The sequence below is a fragment of the Stegostoma tigrinum genome, chromosome 7, assembly GCF_030684315.1.
Source record: "Stegostoma tigrinum isolate sSteTig4 chromosome 7, sSteTig4.hap1, whole genome shotgun sequence".
Lineage (NCBI taxonomy): Eukaryota > Metazoa > Chordata > Chondrichthyes > Orectolobiformes > Stegostomatidae > Stegostoma > Stegostoma tigrinum.
Window position 1 is genome coordinate 40,995,200 of NC_081360.1, and position 27,033 is coordinate 41,022,232.

Sequence of the window (27,033 nt, forward strand, 5' to 3'; positions counted from 1 at the left end):
AAAATAGGGCTGTGTCAGCATGGTTTTGTCAAGGGGAAGTCACACTTGACAAATTTGTTAGAATTGTCTGAGCAGGTAAGACAAAGCAGAGATAGTGGATGTGATCTATTTGGATTTCTGGGAGGCCTCTAACAAGGTCCTGTCCAAGGAGGCTGCCAAGGTAAGAATCATGGTTTTAGGGGCAGCGTACTGGCACAGATGGAGGTTTGGCTGACTGGCAGAAGAATGGCAGCCAGTGACTAGTGGAGTTCTACAGAGATCATTGTTGGGACCACAACTGTTCATATTACAAGTAAATAATTTGGACGGAGGAACTCAGGACATTGTTAAGTTGCAAAAGCTAAATAGATAGGGGGAGGGTCAGGTAGTGTTGAGAAAGCAGGGAGGTTGCAGAAGGATTTGGGCAAGCTAGGAAAGTGGGTAAAGAAGTGGCAGATGGAATACAATGTGGGAGAGTGTGAGATTAAATATTTCGGTAGGAAGATTGGAGGTGTAGAGGTTAATGTAGTTTCAGTTGGCAGTTAAGAAGGCACAGGCAATGTTAGCGTTTATTTCAAATGGCTAGAATACAAGAACAGGGATGTACTGCTGAGGTTTTAGAAGACTCTGATTAGATCGCACTTGGAATATTGAGACTGGTTTTGGCCCTCATATCTAAAGAATGATGTATTAGCATTGGGGTGGGGGGTGGTGTCCAAGGGAGCTTTACAACGACAATGATTTGTCATATGATTAGTGGTTCAGGACCATGGGTCTGTACTCTTTGGAGTTTAGACTGATTTGGGGGGGTGGTGTGGGACCTGCCTTTTTGAAACTACAAAATACTGAGAGGCCTAAATAGAATGGTCATGGAAAAGATGTTTCTGCTAGTACACTAACGCCTGAGGAGACAGTGTCAGACTGAAGAAGTGTCTCTCTCGAACTGAGACGAGGAGGAATTTCTTCAGACAGAGTGGTGAATCTGTGGAGCTTATTGCTGCAGAACACAGTCTAATGTCTTTAGTACAGAGAAAGCTAGGTCCTTGATTAGTAAGGGGATCAAAGGTTACTGTGAGAAGGCAGGAGAATGGGCTGGAGAAACATAACCACCAGGATCAAATGGTAGAGCAAACTTGGGCTGAATGGCCTAATTCCGCTCCTGTACCTTGTGCTGTTGTGGTCTTTAAAGCTGCAATATGTCTGTGAAATCACAGAGCTGCTGGCAGTGGTCGAAAGCCACAATTGTGTAGGTGTCCTGCGAACCTGTTTAAAATCTGAATTTGTTTGCATTGTACTACACATAATTAAGCACTTGTCATTTTTTTGAAGAAAGTATGGCAAGGCAAACTGAGCATTCATTTTATGGTTATTTTAATTTATTAATTTATTATAAAACAAAAAGCCAATTTGCAACATTGGTTTAGATTATTTTAGGAGTAATATTTGTATGTGTTGCTTTAAAACATGTTTCTGTGAACTTAGATGACTTTGAAACTTTTTGAAGTTAAATGCTTTATTTTAAAATCCTTTAGACACGTTGCTGAACTTATCTATTACATGGAAGAGCTCCGAGCACATGTACGCAAATATGGACCAGTGATGCAGAGATATTATGTGCAATATCTGTCTGGTTTTGATGCAGTGGTGCTAAATGAACTTGTGCAGGTAAGATTGCGAAATATTAATGAGACACAAGTTGTATTAAAATCTTGACACAAAAGTCATTCCTTAGGCTTGTGGGTATTATTTCAGAGGAGCAGAAGAAAACCATTTGATCCCTCGAGTCTGCCCTGCCGTTCAGTGAGATGTTGGCTTATCTGATTATAACTTCAAATCAGCAATCACATCTCCGTTGATAGCCTTTAAATCCTTTTACTTGTGTTGCCAACACGTTTGGAAGCCATAACTTTGATGAACGGATAAAGGTTATGTATATGAGTTGTCAACAATTGAGATACCAGCCCAATCCTTATTGGATGCCATTTGTTCATCTTACCAAACTGGAAAAGACGTATTTTCACCTATCCTCTGTTTCCTCTTAGCAAGCCAATCTTCTATCTGTGGCAATCTGCTGCCCCTATGCCATGAGATTTTATTCTCCAGAATAACCTTTGATCTGGCACGTAATCAAATGACTTTTGGAAATCTAAGTATAACACATACTCCCTTTATCCACAGCATGTGTATCATTTCAAGCAACTCCAATGGAATGGCCAAGTATGATTTTCCTTTCACACAACCGTATTTTCTCAGTTTGGTTACCTCAAACATATCCAAGTTGCCTGATATAAATTGAAGGCAAGTGTCTAATTTTTTCCCAGTGACAGATATTAAGTTAACTTGTCTGTAGTTCCTTGCTTTTATGCCCCTCCATTTTTGAATAAAGGAGTAGCATTTGCTATCTTCCAATGTAATGAGACCACCCCCGACCCAGAGGAGCTTTGAAAAGTTAAAACACGTGCCACTTCTAAGACTGTAGGATGTAGTCTGTAGTGCATCTGGACCTAGACCCTTGTCAACCTACAGTTCCAAAAATTTATTCAGTACCGCTTTTCCCGAGTTCCTCTCTTCCTTTGATTTCCTGATTGATTTCTTCCTGTTTAGTGCTGCCGGGATTTTTGTTGCATGCTCAGTAATGAACACTGAAATGAAAAATCTGTTCAATTCATCTGCCATTTCTCCATTTACTTATTCTCTATTTTTAATTCTCCAGTCTGACTTTCAGTAGAACCAAGCTTTTTCAAGTATTAGTAGAAATTCCTTGCCATCTGTTTATATATTTCTGGCTAGCTTTTCTCATACTTTGATTTTCCCCCTTCATAATTTTTTGGTCATGTGTTACATTGTTTCATAGCTACCCAACAGACAGAGGGAATTAGGGAAGCAAATTTGTCAGCAAATTGTTGAGAGGTCCAGAAAATAAATAGTGCTGAATTTCAACTGTTCTCATTAACTGGGATTATAAAGTAAAGAAGGGCATAAATTCTTTTTAATTTGATCTTTCAGCTGAGATCTTTCTCAGCCATCTCTTAACAATTCCCAGAAGAGAATTAACAGTCTTGCTTTTATTTTAAAAATAAAATCAGGCAAGTTGATGGGGAGCAACAGATTAGCATTTTGGCGATAAGTCATAATTCACTTTTGTTTAGAATTTAAATCAAGGGCCAAGATTAAACTTTTTAAAATTAAGAAAATTCAAATTTACTGGACTGAGATCAGATTTTGAGAAGTCCGTTGGCAGCAGCTACTTGAAGGTAAATCACTGCTGGGTAGTGGGAGGCATTCAGAGAGGAAATAGATGATTCAGAACAAATATGTCTGTCAAAAAGAATACGTGGGACTTGTAAATTTGTGCCTGTCTGGACGCTAATGAATTATGACGACAAGTAGAAGCTGTTGGCAGACACCAGGCACTTAACCTATTTCCCCCAATTTTTCAGTAATTGAAATACAGAATTGAATTGAAGTGAATTTCTTGAGGAAAGGAGGCCAGTGGGAGTAGTGTTTTGGGGTAGACAATATGGAGCTTAAAAGGACTTTTGACAGGGTTTCACACAGAAGGCCAATGGGATTGAATGAAAAGTGGCAAATTAGATCCAAAATTGATTCAGAGACAGGAAGAAGAGAGTAATGGACAATGGATATGTCTGAAAATGGAGGACATGAATGGTAGGATTTGGAAACCTTGGATGACAGGGGAAACTGTCAGTTTAGATAAAAAAAAGTACTTACTGACTAGGCACCTAAAAAACAGATGTAGCCTTTGAAGAATATAGAGAAAGTCAGAGTTCAAACCGGAGTTAGGAAGGCTAAAAGTGACTATGAAATGACCTTGGACAGCAGTGTTAAGGAGAATCTCAAGGCATTTTATCCAAATATTAGGAGGAAGAGGGTAGTTAGGGAAAGAGTTAGCCCACTCCAGGACAAGGAGGAAGCTTATGTATGGAGTCAGAGGTAAAAGGATGAGATCCTTAATGAATACTTTACATCAGTTACTCACCAAAAAGAGAGACATGAGGGGTGTTTCGGTTAGGGAAAAGTGTGTGAATACTCTTGAGCAGGTCAGCAATATGAAGGAGGAAGTGTTGGGTGCTTTGAAATTTTTCAAGGTGGATAAGTCCCCAGGGCCAAATGGGATCTACCCCAGGATATTGGGGAAGCAGTGGAGGAAGTAGCTTAACAGATATCTTTGCATTCTCTTTGGCCTGAGGCAAGGTTCCTGAGGACTGTAAAATGGCCAACTTTGTTCTTTCCCTTTAGAAGGGAAACAGAGAAAATTCAGGTAATTACAGTCCAGTGAGCTTGAAGTATGGTGGGGAAGCTGTTGGACAAGATACTGAGAGACAGGATTTATTCACATTTGGAAGCAAATGGACTTGTTAGTCATAGGCAGCATGTGTTTATTTGGTGAAGTCTATGTCTCGCCAACTCGATTGAGTTTTTTGAGGAGGTGACAAGAATGATTGATGAAGGAAGGGTAGTGGATGTTGTCTACGTGGGCTTTAGTAAGGCATTTGATACGTTAACTCATGGCAGGCTGTACAAAAGATAGTGTCTCATGGGATCCAGAGTATGCTGGCTAGATGGATACAGAACTGGCTTGGTCTTAGAAAGTAGTAGTGGAAAGGTGCTTTTCTGCATGAAGATCGGTAACTAGTGGTGTTTCGCAGGGATCAGTGCTGGGACTTTTTTTTTAGTTAAATGATCTGGAGAAAATGTAGGTGGTCTGAATGGTAAGTTTGTGGATGACACCGAAATTGGCCAATTTGCAGACAGTCAGGAGGACTGTCTTGTGCTATATTGTATTATATTGGTATTTTTGCAAATTGAATGGAAGGCTGTTCTGGTGGGACTTTGCAGGGCTCAGTACTAGATTGTTTGTTTGTTTATCATGCTTTATATATCAATGATTTGGATTTAAATGCAGGGAGCTTGATTTAGAAGTTTAAAGATAATACAGAAAAATGCTTGTGTAGTTGTTGCTGAGGGAGACAGTTGCAGACAACCAGAGGCTATCAGTCTGGTCAGTTAAATGTCAGAAGGAAAGCGCATTTGGGAAGGAAAAACAAGACCAAAAGATGCACAGTAAATTGTAGGACACTTGAGAAGTGGAAGGACCATTGTATACATGTCCATGAATCCATAAAAGTGGTAGACAGAGCAGGTAGTTAAGATGATGTACATACTTTTGTTAGCCAAGGTTTAGAATATCAAAGCAAAGATGTCATGCTGGCTATGTAGAAAACATGAATAAAGCCACAAAAACAGAAGTGGCTGGAAAAGTGAAGCATCTGTGATGAAGAAAGTCAGAGTTAACATTTCGGGTCCGATGACCCTTTAGCATCTGCACTTCTTTTAAACATCAATGAGATGGTGATGAAATAATTTGTTTCCGTGACTTGGTCAGAAATCTAACAACACCAGGTTATAGTCTAGCAGGTTTATTTGAAAACAAGCTTTCATAGTCTTAGAGATAGTAGGAACTACAGGTGCTGGAGAATCTGAGATAACAAGTTGTAGAGCTGGATGAACACAGGCCAAGCAGCATCAGAGGAGCAGGAAGGCTGACGTTTTGGGTCTAGACCCTTCTTCAAAAAAGGGTGACACTGCTCTGTTCATTCAGCTCTACACCTTGTTATCTCTCTTTTCAGAGTCTCACTCCTTTAGGTGTTAGACTAATACCTGAAGAAGGGATAAGACTCCGAAAGCTTGTGTTTTCAAATAAACCTATTGGACTATAACCTGGTGTTGTTTGATTTCTGACCTTGTCCACCCCAGTCCAACACTGGCACCTCTACATCATTTCTGTGACTTGGATTGAGGACTAAATCTTGGCTCTTTCTTGCTTGTCTTTGAAATAATGCTGTGGGATCTTTTGCATCCACCTGAGCAGGCAGATGGGGCAACATCCAAAACACACCTCATTCTAAATGTGTGCGGAAACCCCCAATGCATTTAAAAATATTTGGGATTGTGCTGAAGCATTATAACCTACAGGGCAAGGGAACAAAGGCTGTAAGATAGGCTTAGCTTGGATAGCTATTTCTTGGTCGACAGGTATGATGGTGTGAGTCGTATATATTTTCTGGTTCTGGGGTCCCGTTCACATGTTTGCATGTTCTTTGTGCAACGTGGTGCTTCAGTTGCATTCTGTGTCTCACACTCTACATTCAATCAATTTGAAGTGTTGTTTTGAAGAGTTTGTTGCATGAAAATGCCATATGCTTGTGTTGAGGTCTTACTTTCCTACTCCCACTTTGTTGCCTTTATACTTGAACTTGCCTCTTCATGCGCGCTGTCTTCTCACAACAGCTTCCCCTGTCTTTCCCTTCCCCCTCTACTTCATTGCATCTGCTTGCTTCCCTCTGTGCTCACATGCATCCTACCTCTGTAATTACTGGGGCAGGAAAATGTGTCAAAGCATGAGTTATCGATCTTGTGCATAATGTTTTAACACATCTGTAATACAGAGACTAAAAAGACAAATCTCAATAGGCAAAGACCCGATGTCATCTGTTAGTGACTTGGTGATGTAAAATGTTTATGAAATATTTGTTAAAACTTTAGGAACCATTGAGAAATTATTTTCTGAATGAAGTGAGGTGTATTCCTGGAACTTTTACATGCAGTGTTGTATGGCCAGTAGATGGAGTATGAATCTTGCTAATTTATCAATTGTACACTGGGCGGAACAAAGGGCTTGAAAACGCAGTTTTATTTTGTATCATGTGCAGTGTCCAAAACATAAAATAAGTGTTTTAAAAATTTCCAGTTGTGGAAAATGTTTGCTGTACAGTTTATTTTGACAGTTTACACTTGTGCCTCGCCAAACTACTTGGAGTGACTCTGTTTTCAAATAAGCTTTCTTTTCTCAACTCATTGTCAAAGTGATCAACTAATTTTCATTTGGCATTTTTGCACATCACAGATATCGAAAAGACTAGAGGCTACTTTATAACTAAGTTATGGCCCAAATCCTTTGAAATGAAGAGTAGGGAACCCTGACTTTGGTCTGTGATATGCGCCTGGAAGTCCTAACTTGCATAAGTGCTGCAGTTGTTCAGAACATTGAATCTACCTGATGGACTGATTTGTACTCTGTAGGACACAGTGCAAAAGTGTCTTGCGCTAACATTCAGTGTTGTACCCTTGAGGAAATATGTGGTTAGCTGGATCGTAACCTGGAAACGTGAGATTTTTCCATTTCTGATGTTAATCAGTTATTTTGAAGATAACTAAATCTCCCTTTCTTTCTCATCTTCACCCCTCGAGAGCAGGCAGCACTTTGCCAAAATACCCCCACATTCAACCACATCGACCTATTGCCCATTCTCTTGCTTACTAAACCACAAGAAGGTCTTTAAACCTGATCTGAATACTGAACTAAATGATGTAAAAGGCATGGACTGGTGTGGGAGGGGAGAATGTCTTCTGTACTGCTCCATTTCACACATCTCCTGTGCCATCGCTGGTTGAAAGTCTGCATTGATCATTCACTGCCGCGGCCAGGATTCAAAATCCTATTTGGAAGAATGCAAAATATGTGGGATGTGGAGATCTTTGTGGGCACTGGCAATGTGTGCAGTTTCACCTTTTGACAGGGAGATCTGTTAACAGAGTACCTCCGTGGAAAGATTTATTTGATTGGTGACATTATTGCTGCAGTTGAACGACTCTCGCATGTAATTCAAGATCTTTGCATCAGTTTGTTTTGTTTATGCAAGTGCATAGCATTCACTTGTTCTCCCATTTTGCAGTTATTTAGATTTTGCTTTGAGTTATTCATGTTAATTCAGTACACATTTCTTTGAAAGTAAGCCTGTTTTTTAATCACTGAATATGGTCTGTCTTGGATATAACCTTGTGCTTATGTTTTACAATAAATTATTGGAATTACTTAACAAGTCTGGCCTTGACCGATTGTACTTGGGAAAAGGTTGGTATGTATGCTGAAGGTAGTGCGTGGGCAGGGAGCGAGGCAAGGTGTAGGTGGAGACGGAGCCCAGAGACAGATGAACAGTTGGACAGACAGAGGTCAGCCTGGGAGAATCAATAGGTACTAATGGGGACCATTAGTGGCTAACAAGAGGTGGTTTGTGGTAGCAGTCCGTAATGCCAAGGTCTGGTGCTTGCTGGGTGGGGTAAGGATATGGGAGAAGGTGCTCAAACCCTAAAATTGTTGAACTTGATATTGAGTCCTGAAGAAGGCCACAGGGTTCCCAAATGGAAAATGAGATGCTGTTCTTCCAGCTTGTGCTGAGCTTTGCTGGAGCACTACAGCAAGCCTGAGACAGAGATATTGGCCAGGGAATACAGCGGCATGTTGAAGTGGCAGGCACCTAGAAGCTCTGTCATTTTTGCAGATAGCGTGTAAGTGTTCTGCACAGTGGTCCCCCAGTCTGTGTTTCGTTGAATCATAGAATCCCTAAATTGTGGAAGCAGGCCATTCAGCCCATTGCATTCACACTGTCCCTCTGAACAGCATCCCACCCTGACGCACACGCTTACCCTATCCCTGTAACCCTACAGCGTGTCCCGTGGTGAGTCTACCTTGCCTACCTATCCACAGACACCATGGGGCAATTTAGCATGGCCATTCCACCTAACCTGCTCATCTTTGGACTGTGGGTGGAAACCAGAGCACCCAGAGGAATCCCAGACAGACACAGGGAGAATGTGCACACAGACAGAATCAAATCTGGCTCCCTGGTGCTGTGAGGCAGCAGTGCTAACCATTGAGCTACCACGTTGTTTTATCTCCCCACTGTAGAGCAGATCGCATTGTGAGCAGTGAATACAGTAGACTAGATTGAGTGGAGTGCAGATAAATTGCTGCTTCATTACATGGAAAACTGAAAACATGCGGGGTGATCATCTGCAAGATCATTAGCTGTAAAATCACTGTTCTATTCCAAATAAGAACAACTTTGACTAATCACAACCAGTCAACTACTAATACAGCTTATAAAGCAAGGTGTGACATTAATGCCCTGTAGTATTGTTTTGTTCCACTTCATTTTACTGCCCACATAGCACCCAAATTCAACACTGACCTAAGTAAATTATGAATTAGTCATGGCCTGTTTGTATTGTGTTCAGGGGTCCCTTCTTTTTGTCCAATGTTACGCAAGCTACTTAGAAAATATACCCAGTTAAATCTGCGCTCGTTTCCAGTTGAGATCTTAATTTAGTTCTTTGCAAAATAATACCTGCATCAGTCAAAGTTCTTTGATATTTTAATGTAAAATACTGGAATGCTGGAGGTCAGTTAACACTTGTGGAGAGAGAAAAGTAAGGTTAACTCTCCGATCTTATGATCTTTCATCAAAACATGCAGAAGGGAGCCAATGAAAAGTTTATATGATGAAATGGTCACCTGGCCAGGGCAAGAGATATTGAATTGATGGTTATCACAATGTAAGACAGTGAGACAGTAATGAAAGAAATTAGTCATAGAAAGCAATATCCAACATTGAGTGAGTAAATAGTTATGGCAGGGTTTATGACGTGGGAGGGAAGGCTGCAAATTGAAGGTTAAATGTGAGACTTTTTTGTACAAAAATTTGCAATGCTGTTACTGCATTTGGATTCTTCAAGTAGGTGAATTACAAGTCATATTGTGGATCAGGCTTGTTTGATGTAGGATTCTGAATATGAATTCTGTAGGATTCATCTGGGGCTATCTGTACAATCTGTTTTGATGTTATTTTAGGCAACAAGGTGTCATTCAACTTTATCACTAGCTAGGTAAGCTAGAACTGAAACATTGGCCTGCAATTCCTGACAGCCAGATTGTAGTTATTCAGGCATGGATGGGTGTTGCATATGGGCACCCTGTTGAATCCCCATCATAGCGGACTCGAAAGGAGTTGTCCAAGAAGGTAAAGATTCTGTGGACAATTCATCTGTGCCTGGAAGCCTCTGAAAGTGTCCTTGTAATTTGGAGAGAATTTGGAGGGTTATGATGGAATTAAACAAATAGTTACTGAAGAAAGCTTTAACTATTAAACAAGGTTCATTTGGCCACAGGGAAGCTCTGGCATGTCAATCAGCAGACCAAAGCATTGTTCGTACTTCTGATTATCCATTCAGGTACCTCTGCAACTGAACTCACTTGCCCTGCCACCAGACACACTCCCCTCTTCATCCAGTCTGCACTTGACATTCCCTCACTCCCCTTCCACTGCACATGCTTTACACACAACTCTTCGCCCAGCGACCCGATCTAGATCCAAAACACCCACCCCTCCCCACACTGGTACTGCCCCAACGCAGCTGGCAAATATCCAGCAACATTTCCTCTAAGATTTGCACCATGCAGCTGCTTGGGAGTCTCAATATTGCTTGTCAAAATATCTGTTAAAAAGGTGTATAATTTTATAACCATTCATTTTAATTGCAAAAACTGTGAGAGCGTGCTTCTGGTTTTGTGGATTTTTTCAACTCACTGGTGTAATGTTGACAGTGGAATCTTGAGTTCCTCTGTCATATAGGAAAAACAAAAACAAACTGAAGTGGTAACATTATACTGATTCCAATAAAGTAAGAGCCTCCTTTAGTGAGTTGAATTTGGTATACAATTCCCTTCCATCTTGTCCTTTCTATCACTGCTTAAAAAGCAGAATAACTATGTTAATGAATATTTTTGTGACTTTTCCATCCTAGAACTTGTCTGTGTGCCCAGAAGATGAATCCATCATTATGTCTTCCTTTGTGAACACTATGACTTCCTTGAGTGTCAAGCAAGGTGAACAAATCATTACTTTTGATGCATTTTAACAGATACTTCAACATTTTGCCTTCTTTGAGCCTGAATCAAGAATTGTTTTATTTTCCACAATGAAATGACATTTTTCTTGTGTAATGCTAAACATTTTTTGTACTGTAGTTGAAGATGGAGAAGTATTTGATTTCCGAGGAATGAGACTGGACTGGTTTAGGCTGCAGGTAAGAACAGTGTGATCTTATTGGATGACTGTGTTGCAACAACATTAATATGTGCTCAAATGAAACTTGCAAAAGGCATAAACTATTTGTACGGAAGGTCTTGTTACATCTTTTCCTTACTCTCCTGAGTTAGTTCACACCAGTGATAACGTGTTATATCTGTAACAGTCAAAGCAAAAACTATTTCTTGACTAACTAGAAGAATTAACTTATTAGTATATTTTTAGGAACTTGAAGACCCAGCTTGTTATTTTACATCTGTTTGAAGATCTGTCCATAAATTCTCATTTAAGGTGATCTGTAAACAGCATTAAAAGTACATGGTGTTACACTGGAAGTAAAACTGAAGTAATTTTAACTGTTTTGCATTTCAATGTATTTGTTTTGAAGGGGAATAGCTGGAAAGATAGAATTCGTGCACCTCTGAGTTGAAGTGGGATTTTATGAAACCTATTCTTAAACCCTCCATTTAGCTGACATGCACTGCCCTGGATATGTGTAGCCTCTTTTGTATTGAGGGTCATGATACTTGAATGTTATGTTAGTATTTGGATCAGACTTGATAGAACTTTTACTGTCTGTTTTTTTTTCCTAGATTTGCATACATAGTGAAGAGATTGTTAGTGCTAGCAATCTAGCAGCAGAGGAAAATATAAGACTAATAGGCTGCAGATTTGAAAAAAGAATTGATTTAATTTTTTTTATTTAGTAGTTTATTTGGACTGAATTTACTGCAGTTCAGATCAACCATTATTAGTAAAACCCCAAGTTAAGCAATAAAATCACAAGCCATTATGTTTATCGTCAATTTATGTGGTCGTAGAATGGTAATAGCAGAGGAGGAGGCCATTTGGCCCATCATTTCTATAACCGACTCTCTGTAAGGTCAACTTACTGAACTCCACTTCAAGGACTATTCCCATCTCCTTGCCCTTTTTTTTTTCTTCAGATAATGTTCAGTTTTTTAAAATAGAAGTCTTAATTGAATCTTCCTCCATCTCCTCTGGGTGTGGATTACAGATGCTAACCATGCGAGTAAGAATATTTTTGCTCATGATACTGCTTTTTCCTCTTGTCATCAGTTTTAATCAGTGTCCTGTGATTCCAGTTCCTTCTATCATTGGGAATAGTCCCTTGCTGCACACTCCAGATACCTCATGATTTTTGAACAGCTCTGTCAAATCTCGTTAATCTTGTCTAAGGATTTCCATTCTAACTTCTCCCATCGATCCATATAGCTGAAATCCACCAATTTTGGAACTACTCTCATGCATTGTTTTTCCACCCATTCTAATGGTTTCACATCATTCCTAAAGTGTGTGCTCTGAACTGACCAAACTATGGTTTATCCAGTTTATCCTAACTTCGTTGTTTTGTACTCTGAAGCCCAGGATCCTGTTTGCTTCTCCAGTGCTTTGGTAACCTGCAGTATCATCATAGAGGATTTGTGTCCATGTGCCCCCAGATGTTTGTGCTCCTAGAACTGTTTCAAACTGCATTCTTCATATTGTCTTTCCTTGTTCTTATCAAAATGAATGTCTTCACACCTCCCTGTAATAAATTTCATCATCCACTTGTCCACAATTCCATCTCCATTTTCTTCAAACTTAACTCCATCTTCCTCATAGTTTACAGTACTTCCAAACTTTGACGTGCACATTTTGAAATGGTGCCCTGTATGCTCAAGTCCAGGGGTTTAGATAAATCAAAAAAGCAAAGGTGCTAACACATAATCTTGGGAAACACCACGATATATAGTCTCTTCCAATCCAATAAACAGCCGTTCACACCTATTCTATATTTCATGTCACACAACAAATCTCCTGTTTACTTTGTCTTTCTTCTCTGATATTACCTCCTGGTTCCAACACCCTGTCAAGTGAGTTTCAGCCCTTCCCAATGACACGGGTAAATCACTCACCAAGATCATAGTTACCAGTTCAGTTCAGGCGCAAATCACTGACCTTAACCCTCAGACTCTCATCTCCCAGAACCAGCCCGAATGTTTCAGGAATCCAAAGCCCTCCATCTTGCACCAGTTCTCCAGTGAGGTGTTTTATCTGTTCGACTGTTCTAAATCTATATTCACCTGCATGCGATATTGGGAGTAACCTGAAGGTTACTACTTTTAGATTTCTACCAAAGCTTGCTAATTTCTTTGCTCATTCACTGGCCTCTGCCTACAAGACCTAATTACTTCTTATTACCAATATTTATACTAAGGTGGAACACAACTACTGGTCTATTGCCCTAACTGTCGTTTACCAATCTTTGCCTGCATTTTATCCAGCTGGCCATGATTGGACTAGGTTCGGGCTACACTGCCAGTAGGAACCATCACTGTCATCTATATTCATGCGCGAACACTAGATTGGAGAGCGAGATGTGCTCGGGATTAATGCACCTGAACTATCTTCACCGGCTGGTGGTCACTCGTTTCCTGCCAGCTTACGTACTGTAGGGCAGCAGGTTGACCACATTTATAAATGTAGGATTTACAAAACGCCCAATCTCATGGATGCAATGCAGTGACACCAGCTGCAATTGAAACTCCAAAAACCATCACTCACCCTGAAGTTTCCCTTGCAACATGATATTCAATCCATATCTCTCTTTATTAGACTTCTAAACTTATTGTTTAAGAAAACTCACCAGTTACTGACTAAGCAGCTACACCTCCTGTGCTAGCTATGATGTTATTACTTAATTCTTATTTATCTATAAACATTATTTTTAAATTTACCAAAAAATCCAGATTGTTTTAATTTTATTATCCCCGATTGCTGAATGTTTAACTTTGTTCTGGAGATATGATAAGTTAATTAAGCATTTATTTTACTTAATGATAAGTTTCTTCACAATTTGGATCCAGTTTTTATTATTAAAAAGCAGATATGTTTGACCACAAATTTTCCACAGTTGGATGAACATGTATCCTTGTTACAACCAGCTAATTTTAATAAACTAGAGGCCAACATTTGATTTATGACTTAGAATGCTATAGACCATTGGTAGTATGAATGGGAAAGTTTCAAATGCTAGATATTTGGAAAATGTAGACAAAGAAAATTAGGTCTCTTATTGGTAAAGAAAGTAGATTGTTTTGTCAGAATCCCAGTTGAAAATCTTTATTTACCTACACATGCTTAGAGATGGGATGAGTACTTACAGTGCTTGTTTTTGTTTTTATTTTAGCAGTCACTGGATGGTTGCGTTTTTCTTTGGTGCAATGAAGGGTTACAGTTATTGATGTATTTTCACTTATTTAGTTTTAAAAATATCATTATCTATAAGACTATGCCTTCGTGATTAATGAATTTCTACTTGTGTGTCACTAATTTAGAGCAATATATTGCATAACATCAGTGTGACCTTCTGATTTTGCAGTTTAAATGTTACACCCGTGGTTGCCGACTTAACCACAGTGTAGAATGGTCCTGCTAGGATTTGTTGTAATGAGATAGATTGACCTGGACATCGTAACCAATTAGGAAAACATTAAGGTTTAAAATAATCAAGGATCAACAATGTCCCAGAGACTGCAAAGCTTTTGGGCAGCATGAAGGAGATCTGACTGAAATTAGATATAAATGTAATTTCTCCCAGAAAAACAAGATTGTTCAGAGCAGTTAAAGTAATAAGTTGTCTCTATGAAAGAGTTTAGTTTGTGAAATTTTCAGGCCAGAAATGTTTGGTTATAAACCTGCATTGGTTATTGAAAGTTGAGAAATTCTGCGAGCTCAGTTGCAGGAGTGGTCAAAGGAAGAGACCCACGCAGCTCACGAGTCCAAAACTTAGAAGAAACAATTAAGTCAAAAGATTAGTTGGGAAAGGAATTTTCTTCTAAATTTTGATTGATTATAAAGTAATGGCATTGGGGAGTAGATGGGACTTTTGAAGTATGTTTTTAAATTTTTTAAACTGTGGTATATTTCTACTGCGTAATAAACTTCTGTTTTGGTGTTGAAACCAAATCTGCAGCCGTACGTATATCCGTTTCGATTGAGACTTGCACATTTAAAAAAAAATCTATCAAGGCAGGTTTAATTTTAGGATCAGACTTTCCCAGTAATAGAATCAACTCGGATCATAACATCTCATTGATGGGCTTTTGGGCAGCCGTTTTTTTTGATCTTGTAGATTATCTTGCAGAAGAAATTTAAAGCAGCAAAGTTCAAACTGATTCAGTTTGATAGGAAAGGTGAGGTAAGACAATATACTTGAAAGGGGTAGGTGTGCTGAATCAGAGATACCCGAGGGAAGATTTGCATAAATCTTTGTCGGTAGCAGAACATGTTGAAAATGCTATTTTATTAAAAACACATTGGGGCTGTTGACTTTATAACTAGAGGCCTAGGATGCATAATCGAGGAAATTGTGCTGAATGTTATTAAATATTGGTTAGCTTAGAGTTTAAATATTGTGAGCAATTCTGAGTATCAGTAGGGAACCAAGTAGGTACTTGATTGGATGAAAACAGAATACTGTGCTTGCTGGCGATAGAGAAATTAAAGTTCCAAGTTCATTGCAAGCTTTCAGAACTGAAGAATTTTCAAACTCTAGTGGGAGATATTTAATGTAGAAGATGTTTGCTGGATTAGAGGAAACGGTTAGGGAACCGAAACTAATTGGGTCGCTTTTGCAAAGAGCAGGAAAATGGACAATGGAGCAAATGGCCACTTATTTTGTATTATTCTGTGTCAGTGACCCAAAGAGTTGTGCCTTGGCTGAAGCATTGAAGTAGTTGTGGAATTACATGTTTAGAAAACTCAATATGCACGAGACAAGGGGAGGTGGAAAATTGGCATATGAATGTAAATTGGGTTTTATCTCCATAAAAGTATATTTTATCCAAAATGTACTCTTTTTTTGTTTCAGGCATATACTAGTGTTTCCAAGGCTTCTCTTAATCTGTCTGACCACAAGGAACTTGGAAAAATGATGAACACTATTATTTTCCACACAAAAATGGTGGATTCTTTGGTTGAAATGCTGGTGGAAACTTCAGATCTCTCTATCTTCTGGTGAGTGCCTGTTCTGTTTAACAGCTTGTTAATTTAGTGCAAAAGAGTAGGAGCAGCAGAAAACATTTTAGTAAAAATTCACATACCTGTGTTTTAAGTTTTTTTTTAAACTTGAGTAGATTAAATTTAGATGCATTTTTTTTAAAGAAAAGACTATAGAACTGTTTCTTTTACAGGAAAAAAAATAAGCTTTGTATGCACGTTCCTCAGCTTCAAACTTCGATATTTTGGTAGACGCTTGGAATGGCATTTAATCTTTGTTTTTGTATATAATACTTAAAAGTTTTCCAGTGAGAACTGGGTAAATAAATTAGATGTTTGTTTGTATAGTATTAGGCTTGGCTCAATTAGAGCAATGACATACCAGTGTTCTGAATCATGTATCAAACTTCGTTCAGAGACTTGAATACATAGTGTATACCGACCTCTGTGCAGTACTGTTGGAATACTGTACAGCAATGTGATCTTTAGGATGAGACGGCACAAAACAGAGGTATTACAGGAATTGTTTAGATACATGCGCAATGTCACTAAAATTGAACTTGTTCTCATTTATCTCAATGTTACTTATGGGAATTCATGAATAATTGCAAGTGAATTTTGACAGGAATATCATTTGAACAGTAACCATTAGCATTTATTTCTTTTCAAAATCAAGGTGCAAATTCAGAAAATTTATCTTTATGTAATTTTTGTGTTTGCCACATTCTCATCATTTACTTCATAATGTCTACAAATGTTGCATTCCTTCACCACAGCTACCTATTGTTTAGAAATCAAGTATGTGGATTTTAAATTCCTGTTCGCAAAGAAAGTAATTTGGATGTCCCTAGTAATTTACAAATTGCATGTGTTTGAGACTACAAACTGCACCATTCAAGAATGGGAGTACAAAATTAACCATGAAGCCCATTGCCACAGTTTGCTCAACAAATGATTTAATTTAGAGAAAAAGAGTTCTTTCCTAAGATACTAAACTTACCTGAAATCTTCTTTTTTCTGACTGCATCCAGTAGCATGGGCTTGGCTGAGGTTAATTAAGATTTATTCGGAATTAATTCATTGACATTTGCTTTATTGTTAAAATAACTATGATGAGAGAGAAATAAGATCATGATATTATACATGGACATAACTCGCTCTCCAGTCTTTTTCTACGGATTTTTATTATCAAAATACCTGCTGCTAGAGTCTTCCTCTCTAGCCCCATCTTTTAGTTGGCCTCTTGTGTCAGGTCCCATATTGTGATGCAATAATAAAATCACATAGAAAAAAATAACATTTTGGAAATTAGATTGCCACATAAGAAATTTTCATATTATTTGTGGATTTTGCTTCTATTTCTGTCTCCTTCTGGATTCCATTTTGAAAAAACTCAATCAACTTTGGCTCTGCTTCCTTTTCGGATGTTAATCTCTCCTTTTCTCTCCCCTTATTCTAGTAAATTAGGAGGAAAAACAGCAAGCACCTGGGAGTACACTGGTCCAACATGCTGTGCAGAGCCTTGGTACTTCATTGTGTTGTATGATCCAGATTTGTAATCATCTAGTCCAAAAGCATGTTTCTGACAGAGCCATAACCGATTTCCCTTTTGAAGAAAGCCAGGCAATAAAAATAATGCAGCATGAACCCACACAGTCCATTGTATTTTGGCAAAAGTTACTTCATGTAGATGTCTACTCCAAACCGTTAACGCAAGAGTACATTGTACAATGAGATGCTGTTTTAAATGTTTAAACTTTACAAATAATTTGTGTAAAAATAGTTGAAGAAAGTAAGTTTTATTAACAGGACACCTGCTCCTCACCTCCAAACCCGCAAAACAAAGAAACCCAATTGTCTGCCTTCCAGAGAGACCACTCTCTCCACGACTCCCTTGTCTGCTTCACATTCCCCTCCAACCCCACCACACCCGGCACCTTGCCCTGCAACCGCAGGAAGTGCTACACTTGCCCCCATACCTCCTCCCTCACCCCTATCCCAGGCCCCAAGATGACCTTGCATATCAAGCAGATGTTCACCTGCACATCTGCCAATGTGGTATATTGTAACCATTGTACCCGATGTGGCTTCCTCTACATTGGGGAAACCAAGTGGAGGCTTGGGGACCGCTTTGCGGAACACCTCCGCTCGGTTCGCAACAAACAACTGCACGTCCCAGTCGCAAACCATTATAACTCCCCCTCCCATTCCTCAGACAACACGTCCATCATGGGCCTCCTGCAGTGCCGCAATGATGCCACCTGAAGGTTGCAGGAACAGCAACTCATATTCCACTTGGGAACCCTGCAGCCCAATGGTATCAATGTGGATTTCACAAGCTTCAAAATCTCCCCTTCCCCCACTGCATCCCAAAACCAGCCCAGTTCTTCCCCTCCCCCCACTGCATCCCAAAACCAGCCCAGCCTGTCTCTGCTTCCCTAACCTGTTCTTCCTCTCACTCATCCCTTCCTCCCACCTCAAGCTGCATCTCCATTTCCTACCTACCACCTCATCCCGCCTCCTTGATCTGTCCATCTTCCCTGGACTGACCTATCCCCTCCCTGCCTCCTCACCTATACTCTCCTCTCTACCTATCTTCTTTTCTCTCCATCTTCGGTCGGCCTCCTCCTCTCTCCCTATTTATTCCAGTTCCCTCTCCCCATCCCCCTCTCTGATGAAGGGTCTAGGCCCGAAACGTCAGCTTTTGTGCTCCCGAGATGCTGCTTGGCCTGCTGTGTTCATCCAGCTCCACACTTTGTTATCTTGGATTCTCCAGCATCTGCAGTTCCCATTATCACCAACCCCATTACCAGATGTGCCCCTAACCACTTGTTGAGACTTGGGCTTGGGGCCAGCGGCAAAATCTGAAGTGAGAAGCTGACGTTGCAGAGGAAGCACTGGGTCCTATACCATGTGGGGCTCTCTTGTCCGAAGAGAGGAGCAGAGGAAGCAGAACTGGGACTTTGCTGTCCTCACCATTCAACTGGTATGAATGCAGCGCTTGGAGCTCGCAATGTAATGTTGAAGCTAATGGTATTCTGTTTAAAACCATTAATGTCCCAGAGCCAAAAGGCTGCCCCAACAGACATCTACTGATGTCACAGCACATATGAACTATTTGACTAAATATTACTAGCTCCCTTTCTCTCAATGTGAAACATTGGAAGTCATCCAGCCGAAGTCACAGTTCTCTGGAGACAAGTAGGAACTGCAGATGCTGGAGAATCTGAGATAACAAGGTGTGGAGCTGGATGAACACAGCAGGCCGAGCAGCATCAGAGGAGCACAAAAGCTGATGTTTCAGGCCTAGACCCTTCTTCAGAAATGGGAGAGGGGAAGTGGGTTCTGAAATAAACAGGGAGAGAGGGGGAGGCGGATAGAAGATGGAGAGAGAAGAAGATAGGTGGAGAGGAGACAGACAGATCAAAGAGGCGGGGATGGAGCCGGTAAAGGTGCATGTAGGTGGGGAGTTAGGGGATACGTCAGTCCAGGGAGGACGGACAGGTCAAGGGGGTGGGATGAGGTGGGAGTGGGGCTTGACGTGGGGATAGGTGGGGGGGAAGGACAGGTGAGGGAGGTGGGGACAACCTGGTCTGATTTGGGATAGGGTAGGGGAAGGGAGATTTTGCAGCTTGTGAAGTCCACATTGATACCATTTAGCTGCAGGGTTCCCAGGCAGGATATGAGGTGCTGTTCCTGCAACCTTCGGGTGGCATCGTTGTGCCACTGCAGGAGACCCAAGATGGACATGTCGTCTGAGGAAGGGGAGGGGGAGTTGAAATGGTTTGCGACTGGGAGGCACAGTTGTTCAGTGCGAACCAAGCGTAGGTATTTCGTAGAGCAGTCCCCGAGCCTCCCCTTGGTTTCCCCGATGTAGAGGAGGCCACAATGGGAACAGCGGATACAGTATACCACATTAGCAGATGTGCAGGCGAACGTCTGCTTGATATGGTCTTCTTGGGGCCTGGGAACCTTCCCCCTCACCCCCATCCCAGTTGGCACTGTTCTCTACTTCGCTGATGTTTTACTGCATAATTACAACATCAGCACTGGCATGTGCATGCAAAATCCGTGCACCAGAGCATCCTGTATTTGACAAATGTATGAAATCACCAATCACATAGCAATTATGAAAAAATGGCAGCAACAAAACTGAGTTGTGATGCAAAACACTCCAATGCAAATCTGGACTTTAGACACAGGGAACAAAAGAGTAATGTACGTTGAAAGTGAGAATATGTTTCAGTTCAGTTGGCATAAATTTAGCTTTGTTTCTCTCATTTATAATTTAGCCTGAAACTGCATTTTTGTCATTGTGCGATATTATCATCTACCAATTTATATTTATTGTCTGTTTTCAACTCTGGCAAGGTTGCTTTTGCTTCACATTGGTTTTGAGCAATTTCCATTTCATCCAAATGTGTTTTACTAAGTGACTTTTACATTTTCCATGTCATCCATTCCTGTGATCTTTCAAATTGCTGGTTCATAGCAAGTTGTTAGAATTTGGAGTCTTTATAAATCACAAAACAAAACTTCCAAACAATTAGCCTGAATTGATTTCAAACTCAGAACTGGGGTTAAAATAGAGTATGCTGGTCCACTGTGCAACTCGCTTGTCAGGCATCTGTTGTCTTATATATATTAAAAAATAGAATGTAAAAGCTGTTTAGACATCAAAATATTTTGGTGCAGTAAAAACTTGCTGATGCACAAATCATAGTAATCCATGGTGACATTAACAATACCAGCAGTTACCTCCAGTTATCCTGTCAACCAATTATGTGCAAGCTTTTATTCAAACGATTTTGGGTTTGCAACCCACTCAGTGATGTAACCAATTTTCTAATCCACATGCAAAATTAAACAAGTCTTGATTAGCATGAAAGGTTGGGGAGCTCTGTAAGTAGCTAACAAATTTTATGCTCTTAAAAAAAGTGTTGATAGTAAAAATGTGATCATGAGCCAACACCATCCCTACCTGACCAAAGTCCAGTCAAGTTTAAACTTTAAACAGAATGATTCACATCATATAGGAAACTACTGGGAATTTTTTCGCTGAATGGGTCAAATTTTGTATCAGATTTCATTTGATTATGTGGAAATGTATTGACATGTTGCTTAATACTTTTAAGTTTTTACAGTCGTGCTTTTGAGAAGATGTTTCACCAGTGCTTGGAGTTGCCCTCGCAGTCACGATATTCAATTGCCTTCCCATTGGTCTGCACACATTTTATGAGTTGCACTCATGAATTGTGCCCTGAAGAGGTAAGGCTGCTTTTATTTGACCTCGGTATAGTACAAAATACCAAGTTTTTTTCAGCAAAGATTATGTACCTGTAAGTCGATCTAAAAGTAACTTGTGGCATCTTTCACCTCGATTTGTGGTTTTCTGATGATAACAGCACATTGAACTGAGATGCTTGCAAAGTCAGATTTCCTTGTAATTACGTCACCACTTTATATTAGCGAGTTTTGAGAAGATTTGTAGCTCAGGTTGAGGTTCTGGATGTGAGTTTGCTCGCTGAGCTGGAAGGTTAGTTTTCAGACGTTTCATCACCATTCTAGGTAGCATCACCAGTGAGCCTCCGATAAAGCGCTGGTGTTATGTCCCATATATGTCCCATAAATAGAAAGCGGGACATAACACCAGCGCTTTATCGGAGGCTCACTGGTGATGCTACCTAGAATGGTGATGAAACGTCTGAAAACTAACCTTCCAGCTCAGTGAGCAAACTCACATCCAGAACCACTTTATATTTTCTGAATAAGAAAAGCACATTTCATTGCAATTTCTTTGTAATTCAACACAAATACTGATTACTTGGTCCATGTTAGTGTTTATCCTTCATGCCATGTTCCAGCCCCTACTTGATGCACCTCCTTGTTCCCATATCCTGCAATCCTCTTTCCTTCACCCACTAATCTATTCTTAAATCTTACTTTTTCCAGTTATTCTGCTTGGGTGTTCCACAGTCTTACAAACCTTTTATTAAAACAATGTTGTCAAGTTCTCTATTAAAATTGAGACCATGCCAACAGAATAGATTTTGTGAGGTGATTGAAAGGAAGTTTGTATAAAGAATGGAAATGAAAGCCTGGTGGTAAATGCCATTTGATTGTACAGCATGAAGCCAGGATTTTGGTGACTGAGAGAGTTGAGTTCAATTACAAGAGAAAACAGTGCCAGTATAGATGATCTGATATGGCTGCAGCATGTAGATCTCTTTGATGGCACTGAGATCCGTAGAAACCACATTTGCAGTAATCATCTGCACCTTGAGGAGCTTCAGCTCAGCTGTTGAGCAGGGGAATGAGCTACGGACATTGTAATGTATCAGGGAGGAGAAAAATTATCTGAAACTTTGTTTCCTCAGACGGTCACACCTCTTGGGTCTGTCTCATCTGATTTGTTCACTGGTAAGGAACAGAAGAGTGTGATTGTAAGACAGATAAGGGGATTGATGGAGTGGAGAAGCCTCCGCTACCGCAATTAAGCAACAAATTTGAAGCTCCTGTAGCTTGAATGGACAAAAGTGAATGTCGTGGTTTGGCTGAGCAGACTAACCATTACACCACGGTACAGGAGCTGTTGAAATATGGGGAGTTGAAAGTAAGTAGAAATGTAGTGATGGTAGTTATTTTCTGCAGCCAAGAATGAAAATCCAGAGAGCTATATTGCCTGTACAATGCCAGAGTTTGAGCTAGATAAGAATTTACCGTGGGAATCAAAATCCAGTTATTGTAGCCAGATGACTGAGGTAGACCAGAAAAGAAGCCCTATAAACAGTGTGAAGAGCTAGACACCAAGTTAGAATGCAGATTCTCAAATGTAATGTTTGAATTCTTACCTCAGACATGTGCTAATGAGAAAGATGAATATATGGCCCAGAGACTGGTGTGGGAAAGGTAGCTTCCCGTTCATGGGACACTGCCACCAGATGTACACTTGGTATGTGCCTCACCTGAACTGTGCTGGACCAGTGTTATAATGATTTCTGTAACTAGAGAAGTTGACAGAGCTTTAAGCTAAATAGAGGGCAAATAGGTCACATAGGTGAATACTGTGTAAGTAAAGAGAAATGACATCGTGATAGACCAAGGTCACACTGAAGCTAAGCATAATCAGAGTATTGCAGGAAAAAGAGTGTTCGGAAACGTGTGTGCCAGCAGATGGGGCCAGAGTTTGGGAAAAGCGTGTAAAAAGGGCTTATTTTTGCAGTTGCTTTGCCTGCAGCAATTTGCAATAATGTAGATGAATTATCAGCTTCAGTATAAATTCATATGTATGACCTGATAGCCATTATGGAGACATGACTACAAAAGAACCACTGTTGGAATCTGAATGTCCGTGGATGTGTTAAATTGGAGGGGTAGTGGAAGCCTTGTTAATTAGAGGGCATTAGTACTGTAGTGAGAGATGACCATCATTTTGAAGTTCAACGTATAGAATCTGGTTGGGTTGAACGAAAAAATCCAATGGGAAGAAAACATTGGGAGTTAATTGTAGGCCAGTGAACAGAATAGTCATGTAAATCATTGTATCAACGTGGATATTAGGTGTGCAGATAACAAAGATAATACAGAAATAGGTAGCAGGGTGGTTCAATCTACTTTTAGATGTAATTTGTTCTGTTGTGGAGAGTGAATTTTTGGAATGTATATAAGACGGTTTTCTAGAGCACTACATTTATGAACCAACTAGGTCGGCTTGTTAAATCTCATTGCACAATGAAAAAGACCAAATTAACAATCTTGCTGAAAAGTAGCTTTTAGAAAAGAGAGACCATATATGGTAGAATCTCGCATCAAGTTTGAAAGTGACGTAGTTCTATCAGAATCTTGCTCTTACATTTAAACAAAGCAAAGCATAAATGTATGAGGTGCAAATTATCTTGAGTTGTTTGAGAAACTATGTTAAAATATATGACTAGGCAGGCAATGTCTTAAACTTTGAGGAACTAGGACATGGGTTCCAGCTAAAATACATTATTTTAATGTACTAAAGCCCAGCAATGTAAGTGATCCAACTATGAGTAATGAAATAAGTAAAGAATTGAAATAGATGATAGGAAGAGATCGAAAAGTGATGAGCTTGAGGATTGGGAGCATACTGAATTCTGTTAAGGAAGACCTGGGGAAAAATTTAAGTAGAGTAAAATAAAATATGATAATAAACAAGAAAGAAACTTGAAAACAGACTGCAAAAGCTTCTTTGTGTATATGAAAAGGCATGGCAAAAACAAATTTTGGCTCTATTACAAGCAGAGAACAAGGAAATGGCAGACAGCGTAAATAAATTTTTTTTGGCTGTCTTCACATAGGCAAACACTAAAAACTTACCAAATATAATAGACAATAAAGGACTAATGTAAAAGAGTCACTACAAGGTATTACTGAAAAAAACTACAAGAGAAATTTATGGGATTTAAATTGGAATAATCCCTTGGATTTGATGATATACTCTCACAGATATTGAACAAGTCAGCTGTTGAAATAATACATTGGTGGCCTTCTTGCAACAATTTTTCCCACTCTCTGGAATGGTTCCTGCATATCAAAGTGGCAAGTAGAACTGCGGAAAAGTTACAGCACAGATAGAGGTCATTCGGGCATGCTGACTGAATAATCCAGGTACCCATTCAAATCCCACTTCCCAGCACCTGTTCTGTAGTCTTTGGTGCAGATCCAGGTTTGTTCTAAATATGCTGAGGGTTCCTGTCTCAACCACCAAACTGGCAGTGAATTCCAGGCACCCACCAAAGAGTGGAAAGGTTTCTCTTCAACCCCCTCTCTGTCTCTACCAGTCACCTGAAATGTGTGCACCTCCATAATTGATCTCACTGGTTGAGGAACTAGATCTCCCCTATCCACCTCTCACATTATTTTGCATACCCCAATTAAGTTACTCCTCAGCTTCCCCTGTTCTAAGGAAAACAATCTTTCCTCTAGGCTGCAATTTTCAAGCCGCCAGGAAAATTCTTGCAAATCACCTCTGTCCTTTTGCTAGAAATTATGTCCTTCCTGTAAGGTAGTGCCCAGAATTGTATGCACAAATCCTTGGGGCAGGCTTGGGCCAGCACACTAGCTCAGTGTAAGATAATAAAATGTGAGGCTGGATGAACACAGCAGGCCAAGCAGCATCTCAGGAGCACAAAAGCTGACATTTTGGGCCTAGACCCTTCATCAGACCCTTCTCTCTGATGAAGGGTCTAGGCCCGAAACGTCAGCTTTTGTGCTCCTGAGATGCTGCTTGGCCTGCTGTGTTCATCCAGCCTCACATTTTATTATCTTGGAATTCTCCAGCATCTGCAGTTCCCATTATCTCTGACACTAGCTCAGTGGCTGGTATTACTGCATCACAGCACCAGGGACCTGAGTTCAGTTCCCTCAGGTGACTGTGTGAAGTTTGCACATCGTCCCTGTGTCTGCACGGGTTTCCTCTGAGTGCAGAGGCAGTCTGTGTGGCTGACAGGATGCAACGAGAAAAGAATCCCAAATCAGGAAGTCAAAGACCGAGTTACGTTCAATGCGGCCGACTACTATTGGTTCTTGCTTTAATACAAGCTACTACTAATTGCTAAAATTCGTCTATTTTAGGTTCTGACATAACATACAAATTGGTAGTGCAGTTAGCGTTTGAAAAATAATACACCATAGTAATAATGATTAATTGATTAATACATAAATGAATGGCAGGACTGGTGATGGCCGCCTGCAGCATCTGGGAATTCCTGAATGCCACTCTAATTCAGAGCAAACACGCCTGTAGAAAGTGATTGAAGTTCAGCAGCTTTGGGTCAATTCATGAGGGGGTGAGGGTGAAAGTGCGGAAGATGAGTTGGACCCATTTGAGGGCCCTGTCAACAATGGTGTTAAGGAATCCTTGGTTGGACATTTCAGAGGCTTCTTTGTTGAAGTTGACCTCATCAGAGCATTTGCTTTGGAGATGGTGGAACTGGGAGAGTGAAATGGAGTCTTTACAGGAAGCAGGGTACAAGTATGTATAGGCCAGGTAACTGTGGGAGCCAGTGGGTTTATAGGGATATTCATGTCCAGCCCATCCCCACAATTAGAAACGGAGATGTTGAAAGAAGAGAAGGGAGGAGTCAGAGATTCGGCAGGTGAAAGTGAGCGTGGGGTGGAAATTGGAGGTGAAGTCGATGAACTTTTCCAATTCTGGATGAGAGAGGAAAGCAACACTGATGATATCATTGATATATTGGAGAAAAAGTTGTGGGTAGGGGCTGGAATAGGACTGGTATAAGGATTGTTCCACATACCCCATGATGAGACAGGCATAACTAGGGCCCATGGCCACCCCTCTGACCTGTGGAAAATGAAAGGAGTTAAGAGAGAAGTTGTTCAGGGTGAGGGCACACTCAGACGAAGAGGAAGGTGTTGGTGGGTGAGGATTGTTCAGGCCTTTGCTCCAAGAAGAAACAGAGAGCCCTGAGACCACCTTGGTGGGGGATGGGTGTATGAAGGGAGAACATCTACATTCAGCCCACGAAAATGACCCTTGGCTGCCAGTTTAATCTAACACCCTATTCCCTGGCCAGCATCTCTGCCTCAAGCTTGCTGCAGTGTTCCAACAAAGCCCATGGAGACCCTGCAGAACCCCGCCCGCTTCCCCCCACCACCGAGTTGAATAATTTTAGGGCCTGAGTACTCCCATGCCCTAGCCCTCAACCTCCCACACCAGGCTTGGCTATCAAATAGCCTGCTGTTACACACTACCTATTGTTAACCACGAACAGTCTACATTAACAGTTATTCATTTTCCCAGCCCAATCCTTATCCATTCCGTTGTCTGCCTGGCTCTTTGGGTTCTATCCCACCTATCATTTACTCCTTACACTCTTCCCCCCCACTCTATCTTCTGCATTTAACCGATATTTTCCTAGCTACCATCAATCCTGAGGAAGGATCACTGGACCCAAAACATTAACTCTGATTTCTCTTCACAGATGCTGCCAGATTTGTTGATCTTTTCCAGCAATTTATGTTTTGGTTTCTGATTTACAACATCCACAGTTCTTTCAGTTTTTACTGTTTGTTTGACATTTTGGTATCATCCAGTGCGCGCACACCGCAATGT

General features: G+C 40.4%; 1 protein-coding gene across 4 annotated transcripts in view; it reads left to right on the top strand.

Annotated features, from left to right (window-relative positions):
* Nucleotides 1-27,033, top strand: part of nckap1 (NCK-associated protein 1) — a 197,991-nt gene that overhangs the window by 102,337 nt on the left and 68,621 nt on the right. For all 4 annotated transcript variants that reach the window (XM_048534158.2, XM_048534159.2, XM_048534160.2 and 1 more), the window contains 5 exons: nt 1,512-1,644; nt 10,645-10,726; nt 10,868-10,926; nt 15,805-15,950; nt 21,068-21,200. In XM_048534158.2, coding sequence (XP_048390115.1) covers nt 1,512-1,644; nt 10,645-10,726; nt 10,868-10,926; nt 15,805-15,950; nt 21,068-21,200 — 553 coding nt within the window. The remainder of the gene's footprint in view (nt 1-1,511; nt 1,645-10,644; nt 10,727-10,867; nt 10,927-15,804; nt 15,951-21,067; nt 21,201-27,033) is intronic.